Genomic DNA, 15,773 nt, shown 5'->3' with positions numbered 1-15,773 from the left:
GCCGGGTTAGAGACTTCATCAGGCCAATCGTTGATCGATGGGTGTGGGGGATCATCATTAGACAACAGCGGGGCAATACTTAACTACATTGAATTCAATAATTAATTAGTAAACACTTGGGTACTAGGGTAAAAAAATAATAATGTTCACGAGAAGGACAAAAATAATAATTACCCCAGGAATTAGCTCTGTTTCCATTATGTTGGAATTGTGAAAAGTCTTCAACGGAGGCAAAGTAGTGATTGACCCATCAATGATAGTCTGCGTATCATCAGGTTGAAGAAGGTATCTCTCAAAAACTGGAATGGCCTTTAACATCAGCAGTTGGAAGACAAGAGGGAACCCATGGGTTGAAGAGTGAGACTGGTTGAACTTCGCAATTAGGGCAGAGAGACTGTTAACCTTGTGACTGACCTTAACCATTCGCATTGTCAGAAGGAATGATTCCCGTCCCCATGGAAACGCTTCAAACGACTCCAAATGCTGAACCATTTCGACAACTTGAAGAGAAGCTCTCACAGGTTGGGAACTGCAAAGCAATACCCCTTCAACGATCACGATAAGAGCGAGACGAAGCCTTCTCCAGTCATCCATCTTCTCTTTCTTGGGCTTCATCTTGTCTTTCCTCAGCCAGTCAACAATGTCCTTGATGAGGACACCCGGGTGGTCCTCGCCTATGAGAATATTCCAGTACGGATGTTTTTTGGTACATTCTCTCTGCGACTTCAATACATCTGCCGGTGAAGAATACGGCCGACAATCCAGACCAGTGAGAATGGCAAATTCTCTTAACGAAAAACGGAATGGCTGACCGGCAAAAATAAACCATAGCTCGTGTTTTTTCCTTGTGTAGACGCCTCTACACAACATCTGATGTACTAATTTGCCGGAAAACGAACATTTGCAGACAGGAAGCTGAAACAGCGGGCCAAAGCATGAGGCGCGGAGATAATTTAACTCTTTCGTCCCTTCTAGGATTTCGACGAGATCGAGCAGATACTCCGGCTTTGAATAAGCATTAATACGTCCGAGAGGCGGATAGCAGTCAGTGGCGTAGAGCCTTTTCGGAAGTTTGTCCCTGTTTACTACCGGGGTCTCCGGTCGCGGCTGATATGGAGAATTTGAGTGGGTCGCGGTTGACTTGGCGGAGACAAAAGGGTCGCCGTCGTCTTCAAAGGAAACCGTGCGCCTGGAACTGCCAAGCGGAGACTTTTGTTTCAATTTACTCGAGGAGGACTTCATCTGCGGTGGAGGAGAGAAAACAGGAGAAAAAATTAAGAATTTCTTTGAAAATCGAACAGTGGAAAAGGAGCATGCAGATGGACAGAAACCCTAGAAATTGGGGACGAAACGATTAAATCAAATTAGATGACTACGAACCAATAATTAGATGACTACAAACTAACTTGTGATTAATCAAGTATGAGGGACAAAATCGAGTGTCAGTTACATTCAAAGAATCTGCCGAAAATGGTTTACCGTAACTAACTTCCGATGAGAGGAGAAGGAGAAGAAAGAGAAAGGGAAAGTGAATGAGAGACGAAAGCGGTTACACTTCTCGCAGGGGAGAGAAGTTTGTGGGGTGTAATTTTGCACGGGTCTCGAGGGTTAATAGGGAAACGAGAAGGTGCAAATGTCAACTCGTTGCCAGGCGCAGGCGGGAAAACTGCCATCAACTGTGAGGGCAAAATTGACAATTCACAGACAAATGTGGTATGAGTTGAAAGATGGAGAAGAATGTGGTAGATCTTGAAACAAATTGGGAAAATGTGGTAGATCTTGTAATTTTTTCAATTTGGAAATCAAGAAACATGAATATATATCTTTTACTCTAAGGGACGACTAAACCCATGAAAATATTAGATCTGCAACATATGATGTGGAAGATAATTTTTTTGAAGAGGTTAGGAAAAACACACAAAATTTGAGAAACTCTTTTTCAACATTTCATAAGAGAACATCATAAGAGCAACATTATTGGGAGAAGCTTAGTTTTGGTTCTTAGCCCAATTTTTGGTTCTTAGCCCAATTTTTGGTGCTTAGCTAAGAGTCTTTCTTTAGCAAAATCATCATTTGCACCTTTAATTGAGTTAAGAACCAAGTTAAGCACCTCCCAATAAAAATGGTCTAAGCAATACGTTACACATCTACTTGATCTTAAGACAAACATTTAGCTCAAAACCGATGTTTCCCTGCAATGCAAAGCACCTACATAAACCCCTTGCAATCACAAAGTGAACGCCATTCAAAGATTCTAGAAACAAAAAAAACATTTAGGACGCATCTTAAACGTGTAACTTGAAATCTCACAAATTCTCAAAAACGTTTTTCTCTCTTGTGCTCACTGTTTCAATGTCTAAATCATTGTAGAAATTTTTTTCTTTTTTTTTAATACAGTCCAAAACCTCTCCCAATTAACATAAAAATATTCCCTTTTCTTCTTTTTTTGAGCGTGTTTGGAAGCTGCTTTAGTTCCTCTTCTCTTCGTTTTTTGTTCTTAAGCTTCTTGCTTCCATATATATATACTACTGGTACACCATTTTATGAATTTAAGACAGAACATAACACACCCAGTTCTAAAGAAAGAAAAAAAGTATCATTTACTCAAAAATCTAATAATATTAGCGTGTTAATCTGAAGACAATTTCAAATCTACTATGCTCCTTCAATCAAAATTAGCAGTTCTCTATGCTCAAAAAAGAGAACTCAATGAACTCAACAACCCCGATAATGTTTGTATTTATATAGTATTGTCGCCTAAGAAGGCGAAAACCCGTCTCTTGAAAATGCGGGCTAAATCCATGATTTCTGTATTCCTCATTCTCTGAACACTGTTTTCAGGTTGTCCTAGTAAGTTTCTTTTACGGGATAATCTTGTGGCTGCATCAACTGTTAGACTCGCCATGTCTCTGCTCTTTGTTAGTTCTTTTAGAATAGTAGCAGAGCTTGACAAGCCAGAGACAAGTCTGTTTAGTAATATCAGTATCTCTCTCATCAATAATGTCCTGCACCAGTAAAACAAATAGATTTTTGTAAGTCATTAGATTAAAAAATTTAGTTGTAAATCACCCGGGTGTAGAACAAACCTCGCTTTCAAGATTTCCGCTTTTGGACGAAACTCTGTTGATTCCGAGTCTATTTCTGCAACTAAAAGATGAAGTATCACCATTAAAAAGTTGGTATCTTGAGGTAGTTTGTGATTTGAGAGCAGTTCATAGCCAGAGTTTCCTGAAGAAGCTGCTAAGGCCAAGATCATTATTACATTCCGACATAATTCCAGATCCTGGAATTCAAATCAACCGAAAGCTGTGTTAATAATCCAATTGCAGTAAACTACTTGACACAAAGGTTTTTTCAGTTTTCTTATTACCTCTGATGTCTTTCTGGGAGAAGTCAAACAATCTGCTAAGCCTTCAAAGATCTTACCAAATGCTTCTGTAGCAAAGAGATTTACTTCACTATCGTTTTCAGTATCTGAAGAGTTCTTTTCCTCATGGAGAGAATCAAATCTATCGTATAGTTTAGGGCCTAGATAAAGAAAATAAATACGTTAGAGAAGAAAGAAATGCAACTTTTGCGAAGATAGTTTCATCATAAACAAAGAAATCTGATCTTCAAAGTATGTAAATCACGTACTTACAGTTGAGTAGCAAGTAATAAAGATGAATAGCTTCTTTCCGTACATGTAAGCCACCTTCTTTTCTTAAAAGTAATGAAATGCTCTCAAACACTTCCTTGGAGACAAAACTGGCCAATGAATAAAATTAACGTTATATGAATGCAGATGTTCATATGACCAGACAAAGAAAACAGTTTTGACTTTTTGAGTGCTTACGTTTCTCTCGCGGTATAAGCATCAGTGCTCATCACGATTATGTTCATTATCGACAATGCTTCCAGCTTCACATCCTCTTCGGTTCTTATACTAGCAATTTGATTCATCAATTCAAAAAGAGAATGCCAGTTTGCATCCCAACTAATAAGGGATCATGAAAAGAAAATTATTACAATGATGATTTATGGTAAATGTAAGAATTTAGAGCAAATAAATATTGGAGAAAATTAGAAAACTAACCCCAGATAGAGAGAGTAGGTACCTGGCTTCAAATCTCTTTTCAACACCACATATATGTTCCAACAGGACATGTAGTACACGCAGAGATCTATGAACAAGAACGGCCTGCACAACAGATGAATGAATAAACTCACCAAACAAAAGGAGAATATTAAGAAGATCCAGAAAGCTACAACTTGCAGATAAGCTTTGAATTTAAATCCGACTTACAGTTTCCGCTTTACAAAGATCAAGTAGTGGTTCAACCAAGGACTTCAAATTTACAAACCCATAGCTGATCTGCAGCAGACATAAGCGGTTCAATCAGATAGTGTGACCAATAACTTATATACCAACAAGTATAGTGTTTGAACTAAAAGCCACACCTTGGTTACTGCAGAGTATAAATGATACACTTTTTCAGATTCTAAGGCTTTAGAAGATTGTATATCTGACGAGGTTTTGGCTTCCTGTTTGTCAATTTCATGGGGAGGCGCACTGATTTTCATAAAACTAAAGATAATCTGGAGATCTGTTGAACATGCCAGTAGCAACTCTGAGATTAGATTTTTCCTCGGATCTTGATAATTTGAGGTGCGCCAGATATCCAGCAGTTTCTTTGAAAGGTCAGCATTATTGGCCAGATCCGCCTGAACACCGGCGGTCTTGAAGCCTGACTTAAGCCAAAGCAAAAAAATAATGAATAGAAAACCAAGAAATTTTGAAGAAAAAACAATCCACATAAAAAAAACTTTCAAAAGCTTCAAACTTATTATTGCCATAATCAACATTCACGTACTTTTTTTATCATCTAACCCCATCGTAGATTCATTTTCTCGATGAATTACTGAAGAAGTTGCAACATCTGGTTCCCTGTTTCACCAAGACTTCTTTATTAGACAACAGTTGGTGATTTGCAACAGATAAAGTGCCCGCAAGCTAATGAGCGGTAAGTTCTGATTCTCTAAAGAGGGGATAATAAAAAGTGTGAGTAACCACTTGTACCTCCGTTACTCAACATCACAAAGAGTTTCACCTTCCAGCATTGCGATTCACTAATCAAATTTTGCAAAAATGATAAGAATGCAAAATACTGAAAATGGTTGAACCCTATCGCGATATATTCTACAAAACTAGATACATACTTAAAGGCAATGCTAATTAAGTTCTTTAGGAAAACAAGGAAAAGACCATATAAAGATCCAATTTCAGATGCGTCATTTCGCCTAACAACAAGAGAACAATATTCACTCACAAGTCTGTTCTCTTAGAAGCATGAACTGTAGAACATTGCCCTTTATTATCAGCACACAAGTTTTTAGACTCCATTTCTTTGTTTTTCCCCTTTTTAAGCTGAGAACATTCTTGTTCCTGGAACAATCAAAGAGATTTTCAACACTATAAACAAGGAAACATGAAAACTTCAATGAACTGAAAACTCAAAGATATGAAATATACCACATCCAGCAATTGCTTCGAGACACGTTCCAGCTCCTTCTGTTTATCACATACCACAAAGAACAATATGAGAAACTACACATCTTTGTGATCACAGAGACGTAATAAGAAAACGAAACCCTAAAACCTTTAATCGATCAATTTCGAGATCTTTCTCACTATCACAGCAACGATTCGAAGAGTTCGGAGAGATTGGTTTAGCAGCAGTAACCGTAGAGTTAGAGTAATCCATTAACGCGTCATTGAAACCGCCTACTCTTTGAGAGAGTTCTCTCGGCGGAGAATAGCTGATGAAAGGATCACGAACTTGAATTTGGTCCCGTTTTTGTCCCGCGGAGGATTGTAACTGCATAGGGTGAGATACAGTCGATGAAATCATCGTCGTCGTCGTCGTCATCTCCGATACCGGAGGAGCCGGTACAAACGTTGGAAGAGACGGAGGAGGTAGGAGGCGCTTCTTGGCTTCTATGGCCTCGATAATTTCCACGGCTTTGATAAGATCATCTTCATCAAAATCGTCGTTGTTTGCCATCGATCTCTCTCTCTCTCTCTCCCTGAAAGCTCCAGGAGTGGAGTGGGAAAAGAGGAGAAATCGAAATATCCATTTAGGAATGACCCGACCCGAGAAAATATGAAATCCGGAACCAGTGTGATTTGAAAAGTGAGCTAATCCGGTTATTTCATGAAAACCCGAATTGAACCTAGAACCGGCTTTCTAAACCAGAAAAAGACTTTCGACCCAACCGGCTTGCGTATACTTTTTTTTTTTTGTTTCACGGCAAATCTATTATATTATTTCATAAAAGTTTACATGATTCACAAAACCATTCAAATACAATCATTAAAACAAATAAAAGAAATTGAACACAATTTCGATGAAGAAGTGAAAGTGACCTTGCGTATATTTTTTATTATTATTATTTTGGTTAAATTTAATATATACAAAATAAAAACTCATGACGAAAAAAAAACAAAATAAAAACTCATTTTTCAATTTGTTTTGATATCTTTTTTTTTTTTATCAAAAATTTGGTTTGATATCTTTTGAACTACGAAATGATCTTAATAAAAGTTTCATTTTTGGCTTAACTTTTTTTTTTATTTTTTCTCAAAATAAACCTATAATTGAAATTAGTTTTTTCCTATTAATTATTTTAGATTTGCAGTATTTAGTTATTATCAACTGTAAAAAAAAAAATCATTGTAAAACATAGACTGAAACTATAATATTTTTTTTTTTGTCGACCAAACTTCATTATATGAAATACAAGCCTCTTTAAAGCTTATATTAAATGAACCCACTAACATTAAAGACACGTAACCATCAACGTGTATAGTTAGGAAAATATACGGGCCCACTTCTCTTATCATCTCGATTCTTCTTAACGACTAAGAATTGGATCTGACTTGATTCTTTTTGCTGGCGATTAGTAGATGGAGACTTGGAATCATGCTTCAGGGACCTTCTTTCTACAATTATAGCCGCTTCAAATATTGATTTAACCTTATGACTTCGAGCTCAATCCCACTTCCAAGAAGAAGCTCCGCCTATGACCTAACAAAGAGGTCTTCAATCCTTCACTTTGAGGATATAGCGACGAAGATATTACTCTATCATTGGAGAAGCTCGATGGCTAATTCTAACAGAAGCAAACGGGATTGAAGAGTAAAAATTGTAGAAAGAGAAAAGAAAAAAAGGAAAAAACATATTTCAGCCGACAAACTAAACTAGATAAACAAAAATAAAGATCGACTAAGAAAAAAAAATCCGAACTAAGTCGGAAAAACAAAAAGATATAATATTTCCGGTTAACCGGAAATCACCACTTGATCTGAAAGATTAATCTTTTATTTTTTTAGTAGTCAAATCGCATTGATCTGTAATTAATTTATTTTTGAACAAACTTCCGGTTCGTTTTCTGTTCCGGTTTTCAAAACATCGTCCGGTCATACCGAATCCTAAATTACAAATCCACCTTACCTATAGTTTTGAATTACATAAAACATCCCTAAAAACTCATAAATTTAGACTTTGGCCCCGGTAGTTTAATTTTCTTTTAAAATTAATGGATTATCTGATTAGCAAAAAGAGGAAGAGAAAAGGGTTTTTAGGATTCTTCTTTTAACGCAGAGCTTGAAATATATAAGAGATCGAGAGCTTTCGCAAAACTCGTTTCTTCCTTCCTTCCATCATCGTCTTCGTCTCTGCTGCTTCCGCCATGGCTGCTCTTCAATACTTGGAATCTCTGAAAAATGCCCATCCAGAGCTCGGTGAATGGTACAATTCCCTTGCAGATCTGTATCAGAAAAAGCTCTGGCATCAACTCACCCTTAAGCTCGAACAGTTCATCGCTCTCGCTGTCTTTCAGGTCCTTTTTGCTTCCCCTCCGTAGCAGTGATACGTTTCCATATCTATCCAGGTTTAGTAGTGGTCCTTAAGGATTTAGGGTTCATAGATCTCGAGAAATTTCGTAGAATCTGTGTGTCTACTTCCGAGTAACAGAAGTTAGAGATCTGATTTGGAAGATGATAGGGTTTTTTATTAGTTAGGGTCTTGGAAGAAATTTAGGTTTAGGGTTTATAGATTTACTAAAATTCGTGAGTTTTCATAGTTTTGTTATCAATCAATTTCGATTGCTTCCAAGTTCTTGTGATTGTGTCTTTGTTGTAATGTAAATATTTGATTTCAGGCTGGTGATGCTCTAATTCAGTTCTATCACAATTTCATCACTGACTTTGAGACGAAGATCAATCTTCTGAAGCTTGCGCATTTTGCTGTGGTGGTCTCTCGACAGTACTCTGAGAAAGAAGCTGCAGTTAGCTATCTTGAAAGTGTGATTGAGAAGCTTAGAGCTACTAAAGAGCCTCGGATTACTGAACCAATCATTTATATTGAAACACAAAAAGCTCTGTTCAAGCTTGAGCAAGGTGATCAGAAGGAGTGCAAGAAAATCTTGGACGATGGAAAGAGCTCTCTTGATAGTATGACTGACATTGATCCATCGGTCTATGCCAACTTCTATTGGGTGTCTTCTCAGTACCATAAGTCCCGTCAAGAATTTTCTGATTTCTACAAAAGTGCTCTACTTTATCTTGCATACACGTCCGTGGAGGACCTCTCAGAATCGTTTAAGCTGGTATGCCCCTGTAATTTTATGTATTTTCTTCTAATGTTTTGTTTATGAAGTTTCCTGTTAGCGACAGTGGATAAGAATTAAGAAATTTGGTGAAGCTTAGAGGAAACCGGAGAAAAAAGTTGTTAACTAATGTAGCTTCCCTAGAGTCACCGATCAAATTGCTAATGTCTGATCATATCTGTGTATTTCAGGATTTGGCTTTCGATTTGTCACTTTCAGCTCTACTTGGGGAGAACATCTATAACTTTGGGGAACTGTTAGCCCATCCCATTGTAAGTTTTCCTTCATCCTCAACATAAGCTACTGTAATATTTTCCTAAGGTTTCTTGTTGATCTTCCACTCCTTGGATTTTACGATACTGTTTGTGAATGGGTACAGCTTCTTACTTGGATTTTACGATACTGTTTGTGAATGGAGACAGCTTCTAGCTCTCATGTTATAGTTTTGCTTAGAATTGTAGATGGTCCTCTTACATGTAACATTTCTCTGATGACAGTTGAAAAGTCTCCTTGGAACAAATGTGGAATGGCTCTACCACATTCTACAGGCATTCAACCATGGTGATTTAGTTCAGTATCAAGAACTATGCCGTGTGCACAACGCATCCTTGATTGCCCAACCAGCACTGGTTGAGAACGAGAAGAAGCTTTTGGAAAAGATCAACATTCTCTGCCTTATCGAGATCATCTTCAGGTAAACTTCTCTCTAGGCAATTGTACCTCACGCCATTTCAATTGAATAAATAAAATCATGTGCTAATACAGTTGATGTTAAACCCTACTTCAGCCGACCCGCTGAAGATAGAACCATCCCTTTGAGTATCATCGCTGAGCGTACTAAACTTTCCATTGAAGATGTTGAGCACCTTCTCATGAAGAGCCTTTCTGTAAGTATTAGTATCTCCTTGCATCTTTCTTGCTTGTTTCTTTTAGTACCCCAAAATCAGCAGCTACCAGTTTGAAATCTGTTGTGGCCAAGGAAAGAGTTTTGTCAAATGATCTTGACTGGTTTTGTTCCTGACTTAGACATAGAATGATTGGGTATGCTTATAAATCTGTAGAATCTTAACTGGAAAATGAATGATGCAGGTGCATCTAATTGAGGGCATCATAGACCAAGTGAATGGAACAGTTTACGTCTCATGGGCGCAACCGAGAGTACTAGGGATTCCACAGATCAAGGCTTTGAGGGATCAATTGGACAGTTGGGTTGACAAAGTTCACACCACTTTGCTATCTGTTGAAGCCGAGACACCAGATCTTGTTGCCGCATAAGAAAGAAAAAACCTTGTTCGTCTTCCTCTTCCTCCTTTTGAAGCTACTTACTGAATGTAGTAACTCTTCTCTGGGGAGCTTTTTTTATTTCAGTGGTAGAAATTTCAATTACTACTTCTGAACCTTTTAGCTCCCTTAAGGATGGATTTTCTCTCGTTCCATTTCAATATGTCCGAAATTTAAGTTCTAAATTTTTGACTTTTTAAAATTTCATTAAACAATACATGAATATCCTTCACAATAATCATTTTTTCCATAACTGCATGTCCTTCTCTGAAAACGTGGGCTGAGAATGGGCTTTACTGGGCTTATGGCCCATCACTTGTGGTTGACTCGCATCATCTTCACTGTTGATTTGAGTCTAAAATTAGAGCTTTGTGTGTGATTTACGCTTTCTCTGTCTCAACGATTGTTGTTGATTTAACCAAAACTATGGATTCGCGTGTCTTCCGTCACTCGTTTCCGATGACGTCACTTCCCGATGATATCATCGTGGACATCATAGCGCGTGTACCAAGAACATGTTACCCAACAATCTCTCTCATTTCCAGACGTTTCCGATCAATCATAGCGTCCCCTGAATTATACACAAGACGATCCTTGTTACGTTGCACCGAACACTGTCTCTATGCACTCATCTATAACCCTAAAAACGGTCATTACCATTGGTACATTCTCCGTCGCCGTAAAGGCTTTATCCTTATCCCTTCTCTTCCTATTATGCATACCCATGGAAACTCTGTTGCTTTAGGTTCGAAGATTTACGTTTATAGTAATCGTGTGACTTCCAGTGTGTTAACCATCGACTGTACTTCTAATACAGTGCAGCCTTCCTTCAACATTCCTAAGGCTATGGGTGAGACTGTCGCAGGTATCATCGATGGGAAGATTTACGTAATCGGAGAGTGTGATTTGTTGGAACTTGTTTTTTGACAAAATGGTGTTGACCATTGTTACGGTGGATTTTCCGGTGAAGACGTTCATCAGAATGACCGGTTATTGGGCACGATGAAATCGTTGCTGCGAGCACTACGTGATGGTGTATTGGAATGTCAAAAATGGAGTTCGTTTGAATGAGAAATGAAGCTTCAAAGTGGCTAGCTTACAAAGGATTAAAAGCTTGAATTTTTAAAAGGTCCACTTTGAAGATTAGAGGAGATGTCGGGCTTGGGCTCGTATGTTGAGGCTTTATAACCTTAACAAAGATGATTATTTTTGGTCCATATGTTTTGTCTTTGTATATAACTAATACAAGATAATAATTGGTCAAAGTGTAATATCTTGTCTCTTTAATTACGTGATCAAATTAGTGATTAATGCTAATATTGATACGTGAATTAAAACTCTCCATTAGTGGCACCGTTACGTTTGGTTGGTATAAACGTGACCTTTGCAACTCATTCTAGAGAGACGAATAACAATATTCAAAAGTCAATCATTCTCTCTTTTCTTCTCTTGTCTTTTGTGTCTGAGAGTGCAACACAGAATTTTGGTTCGTTTAGCTTTTGTTTTTGAGTGCTGCGAAACAGTTGATGGTGTGGTTGTACCCTGGGATTCTGATTGCGTAACACCGTCACACTACGGGCAATTAAAGAATTAAGGAAAGAGTGTCTCGCCTCCACACAAATCGTTCTTTGTTCGTTAGAATTTGGTATCGAGTTTGTATTTTTGATTCTGTTTCTTATCATTATTTACAACAATTTTTCAGTTTGTCATATCGTAGAAATCGTGGTCCTATATGATTTGTCGAAGCGGGTTATGGTTTTGAATACTGAGAAACAAATGTGGGAGACAGCTGAGATGACGAAGCCGCCGGGTTTGAAGACTGGTCACCTGTGGTCTGGTTGTGTGGTGATGGAGGGTAAGATTTACATGAGGGATTTAGATAATAGTTTTGTTTATGTGCCAAAGGAGAAGAAATGGGAAATGGAGGAGATGTTGAATTCTCATAAGTGGAAATATGCATGTGTTCTTGATGATGTATTGTATTACTACGATTGTCTCGAGAACAGATTAAGAGCGTATGATACAAAGCACAAGTTTTGGGTAGTGGTGAAAGGTGGGGAAAGATTGTTGTCTGAGACGAGTTGGCTGAGACTGCCGACCATTTCAAGGTGGGCATATACTATGAGTTGCGGTGAGAAACTAGTTGTGTTCTTTCCTAAACTAGACATATACTCAACCAAGATTTGGTGTGCGGAGATCGCACTTGAAAGACGCCAAGGAGGAGAGATTTGGGGTAAATTTGAGTGGTGTGGTGCTGTTCTGGATAGTGATTGTTGATCCTCAAAATCACACAAGTACGTATTCGGAGTCTTAAGGGCGAAAGAAGAATCTCTTATTTAAAGAACGAGCCGACAATTGCAAAAATAGATTGTTGTACGAGCCGAGCCGCAAAGTGCTCTGACGGTTGTACGATATTCTCTGTAAAAGCGGTTATTTCGGGATCCCCTCTCCAATCATTCTTTTTTCTATTTATAGGGTACAGGGGTAGGGTACCCTGTGCGTGTAAAATGTCTTTTTTGCCCTCCTGGTCGGTGGAGCATCTAACGGGCCTTAAACGGGCCTCAGGTTATCTTTTAAGAGTGCTGGGCCGTGGGAATGATGGGCCTTCAAAGGGGGTTTGGGCCCGAGCCCAAAACCCACCATCAACAGTAGCCCCCCAACCCTAGTGCGTAGTGATGACGCGGCTAGGGTTGCAATCATTTTGCCGTTCTCGTTTTGACTTCCTTCGCGTATTCTCGAGGCGCGTGTGATGGACGCTCTCTTCTGATTCGTCCACTACCGCTCCCGAGGCATTGAAAAACGGGTCGTTTGCGTGTTGCAGGCGGCGAAGATGTGATGATTACGCTGTTCTTCGAGACGCAATGATGACGCGGTTTTTCTTCGACCGACTCCCTCTATAAATACTCTGCCCCCTTCTCATTTCTCTCATTCTTCCTCCGCACCAGCAGAAGGTATTTTTTTTTCTCCGTTCTCTCTCTTCTTTTCTTCCGTTCGTCGCTTTCTTTTTCTGATAATGTCTTCTAGCTCCGGTTCCCGGGATTCTTTCTCCGATCACCGTCAGTCTCGTACTACCGAGGACTCCGCTGTCCAATCTGTCGACTGCTTTCTGAACGAGTCGCCTGATAGTCGTCGGGGTCGTAGATCTAGATCTTCCAGTACGTCGGCGTCGTCTGTTGTGAGGAGTTTGGCAGATGCTGCGGAGTTGCAACATCGCGAGCTCTTATGTCGAACAGGGGCTGTCGGGCCGAGCGCCACTACCAGACCTGTTACGACTATGTATCTTCGTGATGAGGATAGCAACGCGGCGTTTTCGGACGAAGACGACGTCCCATTAATCAGACGAAAGACTGCTTTGGCTAGAGCGGGTCCATCTGGCGGTGCGGCGTCTATGATTCCAGGTCGCCTGGATGACGTTCCCGTTCAACCAAGGGGTCCGGCGCCTGGTGTCGCGGATTATCTTCGCCCGTCGTCTTCGACGGAGGAATCGATCGAGCTTTCGCTTAGCTTCTGTGACGCCCCGGCTAATCTCGTCACGATGGTTCCAAGTGCTTCGGATCGACCTTGGACGGCTCCACCGGGTTATCTCTGCGTTTACGAGAAGCATATCACCGATTGTGGGCTGACCTTCCCGATCCCCGCCTTCCTCTTACAGTACGCTTCGCGGCGACAGATGGCTTTTGCGCAACTATCCCCTGCTGCAATTCGAAACGCCTACGGTCTGATCCGTTCTAGCGGAGAGGTGCGGCGTTGAGCCTCGTTGTTCTCTGTACGAGGAGTTGACGACGAAGAAGAATTTTGGGAAATCCAAGCCCGGCCTGGTGTATACCCAGTCTTCGCTGACCCCAAAGTTGGTCGTCGGTGCGAAGAGCAAGACCAACGATTGGCTTCGTTGGTATTTCTTTGTTAAAGTTAACAATGAGTCCGCCGGGGACGTAGTGGTTACGAACTACCATGGGTGGACTGTTTCACCCGGTAGTTTGCTTATCCCTCTGAGGTCGATCCTTTATCGTCTGATTATTTCTCTAACTTATTTTTCTTGTTTCTTTTCTTTTGCAGTTCGTTGTCCCAAGATTTTCGATCCGTACCCTGAGAAGCTTCGCGACGACGTTAAGAAGATTCTAGCTGTGTGCCCGTATACTTGGCCTGGAGAAGAAGATCATGTTCGTCGCCCTTCTTCAAAACCAAAAGGAAAGAGCCGAAGGGGAGGTTCTTCGAAAACAAGGAAGACTAACAAGAATCCAGGTTGGCTTCGATCCTTCCCTTTATTCCACTTTTTCGACGAGCGCGTATATTTATTTATATTCTTCGCTTCTTTTTACATATCAGCATCTTTAAAGATTATGGGGAAGCTGAATGTTGACGCGGTGGGTGACTACTCATCAAGATACAAGAAGAAGTCTGCTACGACGCCGGCGAAGACGTCTCGAGAAGAGGATGAGGCTATGGCCTTGGGGAAGCGTCTCTCTTTAGCGGAATACGAGGCTAAGGAGAGGGAACGAAGACCTTCAGGTCGTCAGGATAGGAGAGAAGAAGGTGACCGTCGTGATCGACGCGATCATGGTGTTGGCGGGGCCGATCGTTCGGACGTAAGATCCGACGTAGAGAGGGAGAGAAGGGAGAAGGAGGTGGCTGAGGCGCGGTCGGCTAAACTACCTGTTGTCGAGACTTCTCATGACGCGTCCTTAGGTGGCAGGGAGGTCATTCTGTATGACAACTCTCAGGTCGAGCCGACCAGAAAGCGGGCTGCGGATGAGTCCGAGACGGTGCGTTCGGACCCGACCAAGAAACAAAGGACGGCCTGGGCCCCTGACTATAGGTGGCGATATGATTATGACGAGCGCAACGTTCATATCTCGACTGATTCCACATCCTGTGCGGAGCTGTTCCGCAAGATTCACGTCGGTCCGTCTCCTTTCTTCGAGCTCCAAGATATGTGGGAGAGAACGGCGTTCACTGACGCTGCAAAGAAGTCCGTTGCGGTAACGTTTTAGAATTTTTCGCTTTACTCTGTTGTTAAGTGCTTTGCTTTCTGACCAAGCTCTTACTTCTGTAGGCCGTTACCGCAATTGACAGGATGGCGTATATGTACGAGCGTCGCCTCCGCGTTGTTTCTGAACAGAACACGGCCTCGAAGGATCACCAGAGAGCCTTGGCGGCCGAGACGAAGAGAGCTGACCAGGCGTCGAGAGGTCTGGAAAGTGCTAACTCCGAGGTGCAGCTTCTTCGCGAGGAGGTCGCCAAACTGAAGGAAGAACGGGATAATGCTCTTTCAGAACGGGAGCGTTGTCTTGAGGAGTTGTCAAAGTCCCGAGTTGACTTTAAGCACTTGGCCGAGCAATCACAAGCCGAGGAGGCAAGGCTTCGGGAGCGGCGCACCGAATACGAGCATATTCAGAGGTATTTCACCACTAGGGACGCGGCGTATCCCAAGTTCCTCGATTATAATCAGGCGGTCGGGATCGTTGACCTGCTGAAGGCGCTGGCTGAAACTGGGGAGGTCGTTTTGAACTCCAAGGACGTGATCGAGAGGCTTGAAGCTGATGCGGAAGAGCTTAAGAAGGAGGTCAATGCGTTCGACATTGCCGAGCTAGAGGAAGGCTGGAATGACGTCGGAAATCTCTTCAAGGGATCTCTCGTCGTTGAGGAGTTTGCGCCTTCGGTTGAAGGTGTTAACGATGAAGTTGCTGGTGATGTCGAGGCCGTCGACCAAGTCATTGGTGATGGTGACACCCACGTCGGGGATCGTCCTCTGGACGAGCCTGCGTCTTGATTTTTTTGTTGTAATAATTTTATATTATGCGCCGCGTAGTCGGCCTTTGTAAGACGTGCCACTCCTGTTGGCT

The 15,773-nt window shown here is 41.1% G+C and overlaps 4 protein-coding genes across 4 annotated transcripts; 3 read left to right on the top strand and 1 right to left on the bottom strand.

The window, feature by feature from the left end:
- Positions 1–2,577: 2,577 nt before the first annotated feature.
- On the bottom strand, positions 2,578–6,254 carry LOC9301310. The gene is made up of 12 exons (XM_021015849.1): positions 5,640–6,254; positions 5,513–5,551; positions 5,310–5,425; positions 4,854–4,927; positions 4,441–4,727; positions 4,286–4,354; positions 4,098–4,180; positions 3,836–3,976; positions 3,641–3,747; positions 3,371–3,528; positions 3,087–3,283; positions 2,578–3,005 (listed from the first exon to the last, which is right to left on the bottom strand). The coding sequence occupies exons 1-12, from the start codon at positions 6,042–6,044 to the stop codon at positions 2,741–2,743; spliced, it is 1,941 nt and encodes a 646-aa protein (XP_020871508.1). The 5' UTR covers positions 6,045–6,254; the 3' UTR covers positions 2,578–2,740.
- Positions 6,255–7,606: 1,352 nt separating this feature from the next.
- LOC9301309 (26S proteasome non-ATPase regulatory subunit 13 homolog A) lies at positions 7,607–10,126 on the top strand. The gene is made up of 6 exons (XM_021012897.1): positions 7,607–7,881; positions 8,203–8,649; positions 8,841–8,921; positions 9,147–9,343; positions 9,437–9,536; positions 9,739–10,126. Exons 1-6 carry the CDS (start codon positions 7,732–7,734, stop codon positions 9,922–9,924), a joined length of 1,161 nt encoding a protein of 386 aa, XP_020868556.1. The 5' UTR covers positions 7,607–7,731; the 3' UTR covers positions 9,925–10,126.
- A 230-nt stretch (positions 10,127–10,356) lies between these two features.
- On the top strand, positions 10,357–12,207 carry LOC9299542 (F-box/kelch-repeat protein At4g38940). Its single transcript, XM_021031649.1, has 2 exons — positions 10,357–10,795; positions 11,633–12,207. Exons 1-2 carry the CDS (start codon positions 10,357–10,359, stop codon positions 12,205–12,207), a joined length of 1,014 nt encoding a protein of 337 aa, XP_020887308.1.
- Positions 12,208–12,943: 736 nt separating this feature from the next.
- LOC110230023 (meiosis-specific protein ASY2-like) lies at positions 12,944–15,700 on the top strand. The gene is made up of 5 exons (XM_021031612.1): positions 12,944–13,669; positions 13,761–13,902; positions 13,987–14,172; positions 14,257–14,909; positions 14,984–15,700. Exons 1-5 carry the CDS (start codon positions 12,944–12,946, stop codon positions 15,698–15,700), a joined length of 2,424 nt encoding a protein of 807 aa, XP_020887271.1.
- The last annotated feature ends 73 nt before the right edge of the window (positions 15,701–15,773 follow it).

Source organism: Arabidopsis lyrata (genome assembly GCF_000004255.2).
Source record: "Arabidopsis lyrata subsp. lyrata unplaced genomic scaffold ARALYscaffold_8, whole genome shotgun sequence".
In the NCBI taxonomy this organism is placed as follows: Eukaryota; Viridiplantae; Streptophyta; class Magnoliopsida; order Brassicales; family Brassicaceae; genus Arabidopsis; species Arabidopsis lyrata.
The sequence above is the reverse complement of the archived record's forward strand: the minus strand, read 5'-3'. Positions and strand labels throughout refer to the sequence as shown.

Excerpts from the sequence above, each read along its gene's own strand:
- LOC9299542 (XM_021031649.1), top strand. The coding sequence starts at position 10,357 with ATGGATTCGCGTGTCTTCCGTCACTCGTTTCCGATGACGTCACTTCCC. Across the intron at positions 10,796-11,632 it reads TATGGGTGAGACTGTCGCAG|TTTGTCATATCGTAGAAATC; the intron begins GTATCATCGATG and ends ACAATTTTTCAG.
- LOC9301309 (XM_021012897.1), top strand. The coding sequence starts at position 7,732 with ATGGCTGCTCTTCAATACTTGGAATCTCTGAAAAATGCCCATCCAGAG. Across the intron at positions 8,922-9,146 it reads AACTGTTAGCCCATCCCATT|TTGAAAAGTCTCCTTGGAAC; the intron begins GTAAGTTTTCCT and ends CTCTGATGACAG. Across the intron at positions 9,344-9,436 it reads CTTATCGAGATCATCTTCAG|CCGACCCGCTGAAGATAGAA; the intron begins GTAAACTTCTCT and ends ACCCTACTTCAG.
- LOC110230023 (XM_021031612.1), top strand. The coding sequence starts at position 12,944 with ATGTCTTCTAGCTCCGGTTCCCGGGATTCTTTCTCCGATCACCGTCAG. Across the intron at positions 13,670-13,760 it reads TGATCCGTTCTAGCGGAGAG|TCTTCGCTGACCCCAAAGTT; the intron begins GTGCGGCGTTGA and ends GTGTATACCCAG. Across the intron at positions 13,903-13,986 it reads TGGGTGGACTGTTTCACCCG|TTCGTTGTCCCAAGATTTTC; the intron begins GTAGTTTGCTTA and ends TTTCTTTTGCAG.
- LOC9301310 (XM_021015849.1), bottom strand. The coding sequence starts at position 6,044 with ATGGCAAACAACGACGATTTTGATGAAGATGATCTTATCAAAGCCGTG. Across the intron at positions 4,728-4,853 it reads GGGGTTAGATGATAAAAAAA|GCTTCAAGACCGCCGGTGTT; the intron begins GTACGTGAATGT and ends GGCTTAAGTCAG. Across the intron at positions 3,529-3,640 it reads TTATTACTTGCTACTCAACT|GCCCTAAACTATACGATAGA; the intron begins GTAAGTACGTGA and ends TTCTTTATCTAG.